Source organism: Gopherus evgoodei, chromosome 1 (assembly GCF_007399415.2).
Source record: "Gopherus evgoodei ecotype Sinaloan lineage chromosome 1, rGopEvg1_v1.p, whole genome shotgun sequence".
Taxonomy (NCBI): Eukaryota; Metazoa; Chordata; order Testudines; family Testudinidae; genus Gopherus; species Gopherus evgoodei.
In genome coordinates, this window is record NC_044322.1 from 330,887,966 (window position 1) to 330,903,153 (window position 15,188).

The 15,188-nt window shown below is 37.3% G+C and overlaps 1 protein-coding gene across 5 annotated transcripts in view; it reads left to right on the forward strand.

The window, feature by feature from the left end:
* The window catches only part of BRD1 (bromodomain containing 1), a 112,101-nt gene that overhangs the window by 71,896 nt on the left and 25,017 nt on the right, over positions 1 to 15,188 (forward strand). For 4 of the 5 annotated variants that reach the window (XM_030549243.1, XM_030549242.1, XM_030549246.1 and 1 more), the window contains 2 exons: positions 12,645 to 12,780; positions 14,223 to 14,350. In XM_030549243.1, coding sequence (XP_030405103.1) covers positions 12,645 to 12,780; positions 14,223 to 14,350 — 264 coding nt within the window. Of the gene's footprint in view, positions 1 to 7,044; positions 7,271 to 12,644; positions 12,781 to 14,222; positions 14,351 to 15,188 lie in introns of those variants that run through there. The other variant, XM_030549244.1, reaches the window with a different exon arrangement.

Genomic DNA, 15,188 nt, shown 5'->3' on the forward strand with positions numbered 1-15,188 from the left:
TAAGTACACCTCTATCCCGATATAACGCAGTCCTCCGGGGCCAAAAAATCGTACTGCGCTATAGGTGAGACCACGTTATATTGAACTGGCTTTGGTCCCCCTGTTCCTTGTCCCCTGACTCCCTTCTACCCCAGGACCTCCCATCTCTAATCTCCCCCAGGACCCACCCCCTACCTAACCTCCCTGTCCCCTGACTGCCTTGATCCCTATCCACAACCTCACCCCCTGACAGGCACTCACCGGCAGCAGCGGGAAGCAGAACAGCCCGACCCCAGCCCATTCCACTCCACTAGCTCCCAGCCGCGGTGCTTTGCTTCCTGCCACAGGTGAGTACGGGGGAGGGCGTCCTTTCCCCAACCTCCCTGCACTCACTGGCAGCGAGAAGCGGAGCACCGCAGCTGGGAGCTGATGCACTGATCCGCCAGAGCGCTGCTTTACTGTGTTGTATGCGAACCAGCGTTCTAATGGGTCACCTTATATCTGGGTAGAGGTGTACTTTTGAAAAAGTGAAGAATATTTGAAATTGAGTTTGAGAAGGGAAGTTAGAATAACCAAAAAGGACCATCAACTGCATATACCAACAAAAATGTTTCTTTTTTTAAAAATCATAAACTGTTAGAAATATTTAACTGAAACTTGGTAAGTAAACCCATGTGCTTTATCTGTATATGCTGAGAGGATACATTTCCATAATATTTGATAAAATGCAGCTTTTATACTGTACGTGGCTTGCCTCAGATGGCCATTTAAATTTTGGGAGCACAGAAGGTGTTTTGTACATTACCCTATACCTCAGAGGTCAAATACATTCTTAAAATATAGGCATTTTTGATGTGTGGTATATAATAGTTTGGGTATCAGTACAAACTGAAGTCAATGTAAAATGGACAGATATATGCTAGTTTCTATTTTTCAGTTCATGGTGCGGTTTTTTCCTTGCAAATTTTATACAGAAGATCTGTATAATTTTTTTAAATACTTTTTGCTTTATTTTAATAAGTAGAATTCATTGAAGTGTATGTTCTCTTGCAAAGCCATAACTAAAGCTCTGTGAACTCTAGAAACATTTTCTTAGTACCATTGTTAGCAACATAGGGAGCCCCAGCATAGACATGTTGCCAGATGCTCCTGGGGTTTTTAATAGGTTTTAACCATGCTTAAAGCAGATATGATCAACATGATTAAACTCTGGTGGCAAGTTGTCTGTGGCAATAATTGGTTGGTCTGAATCATTGTTAACAAATGTGATCCACTTTTAGAAAATGTTCCTATTATATACAGGATCTAGCCATCTCCCACTTTCAGACTGCATCAGAAGTTGTGGATCAGGCAATCGATAGGGCTCTCTTTTTTGCTTTGTCATCTTTTCAACATTTTATTTGTTTACTGCTTTTTTCATAAATAGTGATTTATTAATCCCTATTTGGAATAAATTTTGCACATTTTTGGCCCCCTTTCTTTTTGCCACAAAGAGCTGCCAAAGAAGCAGCCATTCTTCTGCCACAGCACATCTATCCTCACAAATTGTAGTTCTAAGATTATGATATATCTTTGTATGTCTTTATTAGGTTATATAGCTACTTCAACACACTCCTCTAAAGAACAAGAGAGTGGCTAGATGAGCCCATCCGGACATCTTTTGGACTAGCTTGACTTTTGTTTTAGGGCTCTAGAAAAGAAGGGGAAGAAAGGAACTTTACTGTTTTTTGGATTTGTTTTTTTTTTTGAGGTGTTTTGGAGAGAGGGATTGAGAGCTGTCGTTTTCATGGGCTGTCTTTGACCTGTCGGTCTCCCTGATTTTGTCAAGCTGTTAGCCTTCCTTATGTTGCATTCCCCCATAGAGACTTGTTATGTATCCAAAAAGATTTTCATCCTCTTGCTGGGATGGAAGCATTGAAGTCTGTTGTAGAATGTGTTGATGACAAGGAGAAGCATATCTTCCAAACTTCCCGGTTACTACACAAGCGTCTCCTTGGACAAGGATTAATTTCAATCTTACATTCAGAAACACCAGACAAGATTTCTCATATGGCCTGTGAAAATTGTGGAATAGGAACAAGGGAAACTGTAGCCAGGCAGGACTTAAATAATTCTTTCACAAATGCCAGTACAGAAAAATGCACTTTTCCAGGCCTTTTTGTTTTGTTTCCCAGATGGATCAGAGGATCTTGGGCACTTGTTGACATTTTAAAAATACCTAAATAAGATTTGGAGACCTGGGTTCTGGTTTTTGGTGCCAGTATTGATTCTCTGTGCCTCTGCAAAAGTTACTGGAGCTCAAATCCAGTGCTGAAAGTTCAGCACCCAAAATCATGTTTAGATATAGATGAAAATATTAGTTTATGAAAGTGCACTTTGTGGAGTTCTCCATTTCCCCACCAACATTACCAGTCGATCTGTTTGTGAGACATCTGTTGAATGTGGATGCGATGGTAAATACTGGAATTACCGAGACTTGCAATATAGAGGGTATCAATATATAGTCCTTTTCCCTTCAACTTATTAGCCTATAGGCTCTTTACAAATTATTGTATGTTGTAGTCGTCTTCCTGATGTCAAAGCAATTCCATGTATACCTGTATTTTGTGTCACAGTCTCATCACAGCTGGATCACAAGGGAAGGCTGTTGCAAGGAGTCATACTTCTCAAAGAGAGAGAAATCCACAGGCCAGTGATAAACCAGCAGAAAGTCATCCATATCCCATCTGAGAGAATTACTCACTTCATGGTGATTCTGGATGTGCTTTTAGGCTGAGCAGTTCTGTCCAATAGCGCGTTCACGTAAATGGTTCATAGTGAGAGTTAAAATAAGAAGATGTAAGCCACATCCTTCTTGCAGTTTCTACATTCAGTGGTCTCAACAGGCGTAAGTGGTGCCTTGCACACTGCTATATGTGTGGCCATATCAGAGACAATTGCATGGTAAAACTCTTAGTTTTAGAAGGACAGTATGCAAAGGATGGTAAAAGATTCTGTGCTTTGGTACAGCACAGTGTGTGGTTTGCTTTTGTATTATCCAAAGGAAATTATCACAGCCTTAAATGTGGAACAGAGTAAAGACACTGAACATTCAGGAAGGAGTCATGGATTCTGCAGAAAGTAATAGAAAGCATAAACTTTCTTGAACATAATAAGGTGGAGCGCACATGTTTTCCAGAGCCAACTACAAAGCTGATATTAAGCAGTCACTATCTTCTTTTTTAAAACTTACAGGAAGCATCTGCATCTACTTCATTCTAGTGGGCAGAGGTATATGTAGTCTCAGTTTAAGCAGTGCATATTAAACAGAAGCATAGGCAGATTGGCTTATTTGCTGCATATTGGACAAATGGAATTTATATTAAGAAACCGTTTAGTTGGAACAGATGAGTTACCCCAAAATTTAGACCTCCCATGACCACAGCTAAGAGAATAGATAAGGGAACTGAGACCCAGGACAAACAAAAATAGTTGTCACAGATCTGTTCTTCTTTGTCTTCCATTGATTCTGCTCTCAAACACTGTGTTAAAAGGACACCATCAACTTAAAATCTATTTTCAAAATATAAGTTGAAAGTAGTTTCAGGTAGTACACATGCCCATGAATCCCCCAGCCACAGTCTTGTTTGTTTTATTAAAAAATGGTTCTTCTCTCCTGTGTAACTGAGAGAAATATTTCATGAACAAAAGACAAAACTAACTACACAGAGGAAACAGTATACAAGTGCTGTCAAATGCACAAAGTAAATGTGTTGGAAAAATGTATTGCTCAGTGATAGGAGCTTCAGATATTACATGTAACAATAGTAGGAAAAATATTTGCAGACAGAAACATTATAAAATGACCTTTTTTCAGAGAACAAAATAGAATGGTCATGGATCAGTCCAGTAGTCCCAAACTGGTCTTGCAGGCTGTGCTGTCCCAAATTGGGAGAATTTTCCATGCTGGAACCAGTATAGCTGCCAATCAGGCACACCCTTCCTGTCATACTAGCTTTAGGCAGGATAAACCTCAAAGACAATACAGGGGGAGGAGTTAACATCCTGCTGTTATGAAGAAAGGGTCTATGCCCAAATTGGATAAAATACATGTACTTGTGCAAAGAAAAGGATTTTGGGCCCAGGGAGATTAACATTCTGCAGATTCTTCAGCTCTTATAGGAAAGCTTCTAGTTAGGTCTGAGTGTCAGTTCATTAGAAGTACAAGTGATAACTTTGAGCATTGCAGTTCAGTCTGATTTTTAACACAAAGTTCTCCATTCATTCATGCACTGGGTGCTGATTAATTCCTGGGCAATCAAGGAATGTTTCATTTGAAAGGCCGCCACACAGTGACAAAATGTGTGAACTTTAAAACCTCTTGGAGTATTTTCTATGGGATTTCCGCCATGCCGCCCCTCCCGCCCCCCAGCTACAGTCATCTTCAGCAAAATATTGGATCTGGGGTTACTATTCACAGAAAATCAGTACTGTGCTTTTCACTAAGACAAGATTGCTGTATGAACTGTTTCAAATATGTACACTTTCAAAAGTTGCGGACAAATGTCCTCTTCAACTTTTGTTCAGCTTGCTACCTGAAGAAGAAACTGTGCTGGTTGCACACCTTAGATTCATCTGCAAGCCATACGAGACACAACTAGCTATTTTAAGGAACTGGAGTTTACTAAACCACTGCAGCCTTTAAAGCTGAAGAAATCTAAATTGCAGCTATCTGGATTACCATTCCCACTTTTGCCATACATTACATTGGATTTGCTGTCATAGTGTGACTATCTTAACGTGTGAGGTTCTCCACGATGCAGAAATTAAAAGCTTTAAAAATGTATATAGTTTTATATATTGTATATTTTTTTTCCTCCCAGAAACTTGGATTTTCTTATTTACCAGTAATACAGAATTACTAGGCATGCCTTCATAAGGGAGTAAAATTTTACTTGCCTGTTAATTAGTTTTCCTCTAGTTACCATGTCCAGCAATCAGACTTTCCCTTTTATGATGAACTTCTATTTTCCTTTGTGGAAAACAGATATTGGAGTTCTAGTTGGAAATGTTATGTTTTTAAATTAATTAAAACAACAATTCCAGAAGAATCATTCATAAGGGGAAATTGAGGATGTGGGCAAAGCAGGTCCTGTCGGACAGCTCTGAGACTGGTAGGCTCATCTAATCTAATGAAGAATTCTGGGCACTTGATATAAGGAGATATTAACAGGTAAGTCCTATTTTTCCAGCTAATGGCTCCCTTTAAAATGTGAGTATTCTGCATCAATGCATCAATATATTATGTTGGTTCTAGTCTGCAAAAACATACAGGTAGGTATAAATGCACAGTTAACGTTTTTTTTTAATAAAAATGTGGAAAATTTAGAATGGAAATTACCAAGGGTACAACTTAGTATTTCTCCAGTTCTTTTTGCAGAAACCCATATTTAATATTTGTATTTTATCATAATTCAGAAATAGGGGTCCCCATTCTGGTGTTAAATCTTCTTACACTGTTTACTTTCACTGCTTCCTGGCATAGATTATCCTAAATATTAACACCGCCTAGGTGAGTCTTTTATTTTATCTGAGTCACATCTCACTGTAAAATACAAAGTAAAAGCCCGCAATCTATATTGCTAGATAAGTTACATTTGTATTTATTGTTGCTTGTCATAGGTCGTGCAAACTTGAGCTGACTTAAATGAACTAAAATTATAAAGTTTTTAAACTCCTCCGAGCTGTGTATGCTTTTAATGGTTTATACTGTATGTCCCTGACATCACAAGTACTTTCTTTCTGGTTGGAGCAGTCTCTTGGAAAACCCTTTTAAAACATTCTGTATTTAAGACCCTTCTGCTTGCATATTGTACATTTTCTGTTTCTCTTTCACCACTTTTTTCTGGAATGTTTTTGAAAGTTTTCCGTAGATGTTGTCTCCTAACTATATCTATATCTCTATCTATCATATATAAATTTTAATTTTGTTTGTTGTTTGAGCATAATCCTGTCCTGTGGAAGATGCAATCTGAGCAATTGATTAGTTTTCACCTAGAAGTGTGCAGCTCAAAACATATTGTTTTTACAGAACAATCCTGGTGAGCTAGGGACTTTTCTTACAATTTCAGAGTTACTGTAGATATATTGGATATAGGATGAATTTTTAAGCATTCTTTCTAAGAAATATATCTAAAATAATCACTTTTTTGATCAGTCAGGTTGATGTTTGCTGAGTGTATTGACTAAATTTCCCATTTAGAAACTAAAAGGATTCTGTTGTAGGCTACCAGTATCGTTACATCTCAGGCTCATTCTGAGCTTTCTCTGCTTTCTTTGAACCGTAGTCAAAATTATGGGCAAAAATTGAAAATTCATTTCTTAAGCATTGTTTCTTCATCCCAGCTCTTGGGTACCCTCTTCAAGATTACAGTAACTTGCTCTGATTTGTCTCCCACCTCCGTTTGAGGTTTCTCTGGACTCTGACATGCTCTGAGATTCACCAATGTGGTCTGAACTTGAGGGGTATATTTTAGCTGTCTGCAGTGCACTCCAAGATTTACTGATGCAAATATATTTTCTCGAACTCTGAGACTAATCTGATGAGAACTTTATGGATGTCTTCCCAGGCTGTTAATGCAGTTTGAAAGTTATCACAGTTGTTTTCAGTAACTAGATATATTCAGATATTTGTAGACTTGGTTAGACTATTCCTTTATGTCTATAGGTATATGCATAGGCAGTGTAAAACCTCTTAAAATAGGGTCATCTGTCTTCTTATTCTCATTGGAAGGAATTTAGAAAATATCAAAACCAAGTTCTTGATGAGTATCACGCTTGCAAAGATTGTTTTCTGTGCTATCAATTTCTTATGTAAGTAATTTTCTTTTTCAACAATGAGCAACTGAATCTGAGTGAAGCCTCTGTTTTAGTCTTGCCTCTTGTGAAGCTTATGTTAAATATTAGAACATGGAACATTTGTGTAGTTTTCACTGTCTCTGGACACTGTGCTGCAAGGATAGCTTATTTATTTAAAAGCTTTGTTTCCTTTCAGTGAGACTTAATGGCTTTTTCACTGTCTTCCAGGTTCTCATATTAACTAATATCATGCTGGGTATTTATCTCTTTGGAGCATAATTATTTTCTATTATCCTCAACACGGAATGGAATTCAATTAAATGATCATTTTGGAACGCAGAAAGACAATTACATTTCAAGTAATTATTTTGGATCATGTTGGAGACACCAGCCATCCTTAAAACAAAAACAAAAAACATGAACACTGTTGGAGGAAGTCTTTGACATATATGAACCTATGCTCTTCATTCAATATATTTCCCCATCTCCGTAAGTTATAAAGTTGTACATGTTACAATATATGTGACACAAATTGGTCGCAGTATTTTTTTTTTACCAATCCCCAGAGTCCTTACTCAGAGAACATGCTCTCTGAGGGCTGATTGGTTAAGAATGTTCCATCTTTGCCCTCCTACCTTCCCCTCCCACCAATCAAATCTTCCATTGAGATTGGAAATAATGCAAACAAAAAAATCCCTACTTTTGGTACGTTAATATAATTCTATAAAATATGACTTATTAGAAGTAGTATCTGGCTAAGAGAGGTTCTGACTTCTGGTTATCCAGTATAAGTGCACAGACCAGGACTTGGTAGCCAGTCGTTTTAATTATGAAACTATTTTTATATAAACAGTGATGCACTGTAAGAGGCATACAGATGTACCCAGGTATAATACCACACGTTATCCTGGACTAATGCTTACATATCCATCAAGCTGTGCATAATAAGGCTTGACTTGCATTGGAAGGAAATTGATTACGTGACTTCTGCTGGTTGCTTGCTCTTTCAGTGTTAGCAGAACCTCAGAATGAGATTGCAGCCTTAAATGCACAACCTTGTATGTTTTTGGTAGTATTTTTTATACTCTTAACATATATTGCCCTCCAAACTTTTGTATTTTTCCTTTCCTTGTCCCTGCCTCTGCTCTGTCATCTCTGCATTTTACCTCTCCCTGCTTCACTGAATATGTTTAGACGTACACAGGATTCTACCTGGCTTGAAAGCAGTGTTTTATTTTTAATTGCAGTATTCATAATTACAATAGCTGAAAATTTACTTCCCTAAATGATCAACATTGGAGAAACCCAGAAGTAACTAGCGGATTCAATTTGAATTTATTTATTTATTTCTAGTTTAAAACTGTTCTATAGTTTTGTAAATTTTTAAAATGTATTTTGAAGTATCTATGTCATTGGTGTTTACTCTGTGATTTACATGGAAACTAATGTTGCTTATAAATTGTACTGTCTCTAGAAAGGTCTCTTATTTATTAAGAGTGGGAGCAGTAGTGACCGCTTACACTTAAAATTGCTAACAGTTTGCACTTGTTTAAATCTTTCTGCAAATTTCACTTATCGGGCTGAAAAGTTTTGCATTTGGTCTTTGCCAAAAATGTTGGGAGGGGGGGAGGGTGTTTTTGTTTTCTGTTTTGTGAAAGTCAGAATGTAAAGAAATTGCATAGACTGCTTTGAATAGTTCTATAGCTGATAAAACTGGGGGTTGAAAGTTGAAGTAGTGGATGGAAATAGCTGCCACCAAGGTGTGACTTTTCCTTGTTGCATAGAAAACTAGTTTTAATGTGACCAAGTTACCGGCTTTTGAAAATTGAGTGCATAGCAAACACAGCTGATTTATTAGACTTGTAAAGTGCAAAGGAGGGCAAAACTAAGATTCCTCCAAAGCCTTTTTTTCAGTGGACTGAACTTGTAAGATGCAAATGGATTGAGAGGAGATTTCTGCGTGCTTTACAGGAGGGAGCCTTGTCCTGATGTATCTTGTAACTGCCTGATATTTGCGGGAGAGGCACAACACTCCTCTGGCTGGCCCAGGCCAGCTAACTCTGGATTGGGCTGTTGGGTTGAAATTGCAGTGTAGATGTTCGGGCTTAGGGTGGAGCCCAGGCCCTGAGACCCAATCCCCTCGCAGGGTATCAGAGCCTAGGTTGCAGCCTGAGTCAGAACGTCTGCACTGCAGTTCTTATCCTCACAACCTGAGCCCTTCAAAGAAGCTGAGTTCCGAGATTTAGTGCCACAGATTTTTTTTTTTTAATTGCAGTATAGACATACCCTGGATTTCCTCCTGTTCATGGAACAGAGCTTCATAGGTGTCTAGCCAAGCAATTCCAGTTAATAGAATTTAAATGTGGTATTACTACTACGTTTATTTCTTTTTTACAAGTCAAAGATTATTTGAAGTACTTAGATGAAATTTTATCATCCAGTTATAAGTCACAGTACAGATTTGCAACTAGATAACAACAATCTTGCCATTTTAGTTTCAAAGATTTAAAGACTGTCTCTTTTAAAATGCCCCTTTTTAACTTTTGAAAAGTAGCTGTTGTGGAGTTATTTGTCATTTAGGATTTGGTATTCATTTAGTGGGATTACTGTAAACAGCTTCTGAAGATGAAATAGATTAAATTTGAACTTTTCACAAAAAGATAGAGAAATAGCTAAATGTTTCCTGATTAGTGCTATTGCACTTTGTAGAGTTTCCCTTTATTTGACTCTTAGATCATATTGTACTACTAAGCCCCAAGTAGATTTTTAATCTTGTCGCGGTGGGAGTCTAACTGTCTCATAATGCAGCTCTAATTAAACTGTAGCTACTGGTCTTATTTTATGGAACTTTCTGCCAGGAACTGAGGACTCAGTAACGATTGTGATGTGTGTTGGGTTTGTTTTCTTTTTGTTGTTAAAGACCCGCCCTGGACCCAGTTAGAAGATTGCTAGATGTAATGTTAAAAATATTGTGTTGGTGAAGTAAAAAAACAATGAAAATTCACTCAAATTCTTTATCCTAAGAAAGTCCTGCAGATGAAAATGTACAGTTCCAACTACAGATGGCACAGATACCACGTAGGCCAGACTTATTCAAGCCACATTATACAGTAGCATGTTATGCTACCGTAACCTTGCAAGGGTGCTTCTACAGATTTCCTCTTGCTTTCCTGTTCATTAAAGGGCTAGGAACTGAGCCCTATGTCTGATAAATTAAGTTGTGGAAACAGCTCTGATTTACATCCTGACCCCACAGCACTAGATTGATCTGTGAGCCAACATCTGTTAACTTCTTTAGTAGCCTAATCATTGTGTAATTTATATTTCTGGTTTGTGATCCTGATGCAAAACAAACAAATTGGCAAAACTTTTTTTAAGACTAGGTCTGTCTACCTGCTGACAGATATCCTACAATGAAAGGATAACCTGCGGAAACCTGTTATTAGTCATTCTCAGTAAGGCTTCATATCCTCTGTCTAAAACATTTAATATAGGCATCCTCTTAAACCACTCTTGCTTTGAAGGAATTTTCAGCAACATTAAGGTTAATCTCCTGGAAGTACCTGCACTGACTGGCTGAAACATGATAAAAATGAGCATGATAAAGGGTTGATTAATAATTTACAATTTAGGGCTTAATGACACTGATAAAATAATGACTTTATTCTCCTCTTCCTCCTCCTTATAGCATGTATATAGTTTTGTAGTGAGGAACATTAAAAAAAATTGTATATTTAATGACTTGGACAGATCCAGTGGAGAATTGCAAAAGACACTAGAAGTTTCTGAATGGGAAGAATGATAGAAAAGAGAAAAATGAAAAAGTAATCTCTTATCATTTTTAATTTGTTCATCTTTTAAATATAAAGGTAGCAGGCTATAACAGTCTGTTTTTAAAGCATTGGATTGGTGCTTTTTTTTACATTTTCTATACAAATCTAAATACTTTGATACATAGAGGTTTCAAGAATTATGCTGAGAAGAGCTTCTGTGTGAAAACACCATAGGATAGAGTTGGATAGTATCAAATAAAATAGGCCGCTAATACAAAAAGATCTGATTAGTCAGTGACTTTGGGAAGGCTTGGGAAGTGGCATTCTAGTTAGTAGTGAAATGAATTAGAATATGGTAAAGTTAACAAGTAACTCTACATGTGATCAGCCTTTGTCTTTACTACTGTGCAGTATGTAATAAGGGCGGTTGTTTTTTTTTTTTGCACTTACTACTTTTCATAATTTTCCTGTCAGTTTCATTCCACTTTTCCAAAATACAGAAGAATCTCCTAATGCAAATTAGAAAATTTAAATAAGACAGAAGACTTGAGAAACTTCTTTAGGAACTTCTGCCTATGAAATGAGGGTTCTGATATCCTTTATAGCATGTAGAATGGCTGTTTTTTACAGTTTTGATTTAAAAGTGCAAAATGTCACAACTTTGCACGTGTGATTTAAATAAAAAATTGAATGTACATCATCTTGTATGTCAAGAAAATAAGCGTGTTGTCCGAAGTCCTACTTAAGAATAAAATTAGATAATTCTAGAGGATCTCAAGGCCCGTAGCGGCTAGCTGGACACTGGTTCCTTTAGCTCACTGGTCCCCAAACTTTTTACATCATGCGCCCCCCCACCGTTACCCCTATCCATGACCCCCCTCCTAGAGCTGGGCACAGGAGCGGGGGCACAGCTCTGGAAAGGGAGCCCACAGATGGGGGGTAAGGGGGCTGAGGCTGGGGCCACAGCTAGGGGAGCTGGTCTGGGCCCCAGCTGCGCCTCCCTGAATTTCCCTAGGTGGGTACATCCCACAGTTTGGGGACCTCTGCTTTAGCTTAATTTGCTCCATTTTTGTTGAAGTTCTTCCTGAGTCTGCTTTGAGTCACATCTGTTTAAAATACAGAGTTCTTAAAAAATGTTTTTCTCATAGGATCCTATACAGATACACACTTTATTTAAGTAAAGAATGCTGTTTTAAACACAGACAAATGAATCTTGAATAAAGACTGGATGAATAAGCAAATAGATGCAAGATTTATGGTGGTCGAGTTATAAAATTCTCAGATTGGTAGCTTGAGCATTCTATGTGTTTTCTACTACATTGTCCTCCTCAGAACCCTGAAACAAAACGCACAAACTATGGTGAAAAGACAGCAGACAACAACTGAATTTACATTATTAATTTTGATATGGAAGTAGATGAAATATTCTCTTAATAGTCTTAAGTCTGGATTTTCGTTGAAATATATTATTCTGAAATAGGTTTTCAGGACTGATTATAGTGGAAAGACTCCCAATTGACTCAGAGGACATTGGATAAGGCCCTTAATTAATCACCACTACTGGTTACTTTGAGCATTGAAGGGCTATTTTCAGCACTTCTTGTCTTGCAATTTACAGATTTTAAGCACATTAAAGTTTTATATAGAGGGGTTTTTTTGTTGTTTTTTTTAAGAGTCTGCAAGTTTTGTAATGCTTTTTGTTCCTTGGTTCAAGATTAACTATCCAATGCAGTTCTTATTGAAGTATGACATATGGGGAATATTTTTTGATGTGCCATTGTGCACATCTTGTAATGGAATATAATCTTCCTCTTTTCCTTGTTACCTGAAATTAACTTCCTGTTTCTGAACATGTGGACTACACATACTTTGCCTGATCTTTCATTTTTGAAAATGAAACATTTCATTTTTTCTTACTCGTCACAGTTACTTTCACGCCACAGTCACTTAACAGATGCGGACCAAAAATTATATAAAAACATGTATTTAGACTTGTATAAAAACAAAATGCAATTAAAAAATTTGTGTAATGTATACCTCTCGTTTACATTATAGGCCTATCAAATGGTTTTGGAGATGGAAGTAAAGAGAGAGAGTTAGATGATGCTCCAGGAAGAAAAGTTGAACCTCGTCGCCGCTGTGCATCTGAATCTAGCATATCCTCCAGTAACAGCCTTTTATGTAATTCAAGGTAAATATGTGACCTTTTTTTTTTTTTTTTTTGCCCTTTTCAAAAATTTTTTTTAGTTTAAATAAAGAACTATAATCATGCACCAGTAGACTAAAAAGTACGCCCTAAACCGGAGCAACAACACAAACATGTCTGGTTTAAAAAAAAAAAAAGTTTAACTTCTTGTTTTTAGGTTTCAAAATTAACACAACATTGAGGTTCACATCTTTTGAAATAATTATTTCAGGCTTTCTGCAAAATCAGAAAGCCAGCACTGCCTCAGTTAACACTAGGGCTAGAAACTTTTTTTTCCCCCTGTTAATGAAAGCATAAATTCTGGAGCCCAATTTTATAGCAGGGGGTGAATTACATAGCAAATTCCATGGCCATTGAACCAGGGAGTAATTCATGCAGTGACTATAGTTCTTAATTGCATTTCTTAAAATGGTTGTCCATCTGAATCCATTCTCATTTCTCACCTTCCCTCCTTTTTTGGTATCTGTTGTTAAGGGTTCCTGAACTAGAGAAATGAAATGAAAGGGCAATTGGGCTGCACCCGCATTTGTGCATTTATGCCCCAGAGCAAGAAGGTAGGGTGGGTGAACGTGGGGCTTCACTTGAGTCTTGAAAGCTTGCTTGAAAGTTGCCAGTTTGCTTACCAGTGGTGCATATCTCCCATGAATGTCTTTTGACATGGCAGTCATCTGGAAGAACCAGAGTTGCTTTAATAAGTAACCATTTTTCTGCTGTGTACTCTTAAGTTTGCCATCAATGTTGGACTGCTTAAGAGGATAGGTTTAACATGTTCATGCCCAAAAATTTGATTTGCGTAGCATAAGGAAATTTCATATTGCATTCCTTGAGGATGAGCGATACATTGTGAATGCAGTTCAAAATAATTTCTAGTCAAATTGCTAAAATCTTTAAAGTAAAAATGCAGGAGTGTGCAAAATTTATCCATGGGAAAATATGTATAGTTCAGTGATTTTTCTGAACATCACTTTTTTTGGGAGCATGGAGGAGAAGGAATTCTTATTATCTAGTTAGTTAGATTTTCTTTTGTTTATCAGTACAAGTTGAATCAATCAATTTGTATGTGTTGTCTGGCTATACTGAAAGAAAACACTTGATGTGGTTTTAATCTGGCTGCAACTTTATTATTAGATGTTGAGGACTACCCAGCAGATAAAAGCATACAGTACAGGTAACTCCATGATCACTCAATATGTACCCCGGAGGCTTTTGCCAGCCCCCTTCCATCCAGGTCCCCCAGTCAAACCATTGCTGGGAATTTACCATCCCTGCTTAAAGTGGGTGCGGTCATTCTGTGAAATGCAGTAGAATTTACTATTCACCTTTAGGTAACTGTAGCGACATACGAGTACTATATCTTATTTCCAAAGATTTTTATGGAGGGGAGTGAGCATACTAGTTTTCCAGTAACAATATTTATACCTCTGCAGTTTTAGCTTGCCAAAGTGTGGTAAAGGCAAACCAGCGCTTATACGAAGACACACCTTGGAAGACCGAAGTGAGTTGATATCATGCATTGAAAATGGAAACTACGCAAAAGCAGCAAGAATTGCAGCTGGTAACTATAATGATTGTGTTCTTAACTGTTATAAGTGTGTGTTTTGCCAAGCTACTTAGGGCCAGATTCTGACATTCTTATTTGCATTATATAGTATCTTACTCAACAAGTAACCAGTTGATTTCACTGACACTGTTCCTAAAGTCAGGGTGTAAGAACCTGACCCATAGAAAATTATTAATTCTGTTTTGGAATATTTAACTTTTAAATGTGTTTTTAAAAGAAACCAGGAGTAACAGTTGATCGAATTTGGTCTTGCTTTATTCATGCATGTAGTCGCTTTGAAGTAAATAAGGCTGCTCAAGTAATGCAAGCAGAATTTGGTTCCAAATCTTATCTACAATTGTATTCCATCATCAGGCATATTAAATATTCAGTGCATAATTAAAGAATTAATGTCTTCATCTGTCTCTCTTTGATGTGCTTATTTTTATATAAACTTGTGTTATGGTGAAAACCACATAAATAAGGGAAGTGAAAAGACAGAATTGTAACACAAGCTCTAAGTAATGTTCCATTACTTTAATTATTTGATTGGAGGGCTTAATGGCATTTGAGATACTTGATGGCAGACTGGTATTTCACCAGTGTTAGAGCTCTACAGATTTATATATTCAACAGATTCATGTAGAACAAAATAACTCAGTAGTCCAGGGGTAGGCAACCTATGGCATGTGTGCTGAAGGCGGCAAGCGAGCTGATTTTTATTGGCACTCACACTGCCTGGATCCTGGCCACTGGTCCGGGGAGCTCTGCATTTTAATTTAATTTTAGATGAAGCTGCTTAAACATTTTAAAAACCTTATTTACTTTATATATAACAATATTTTAGTTATAT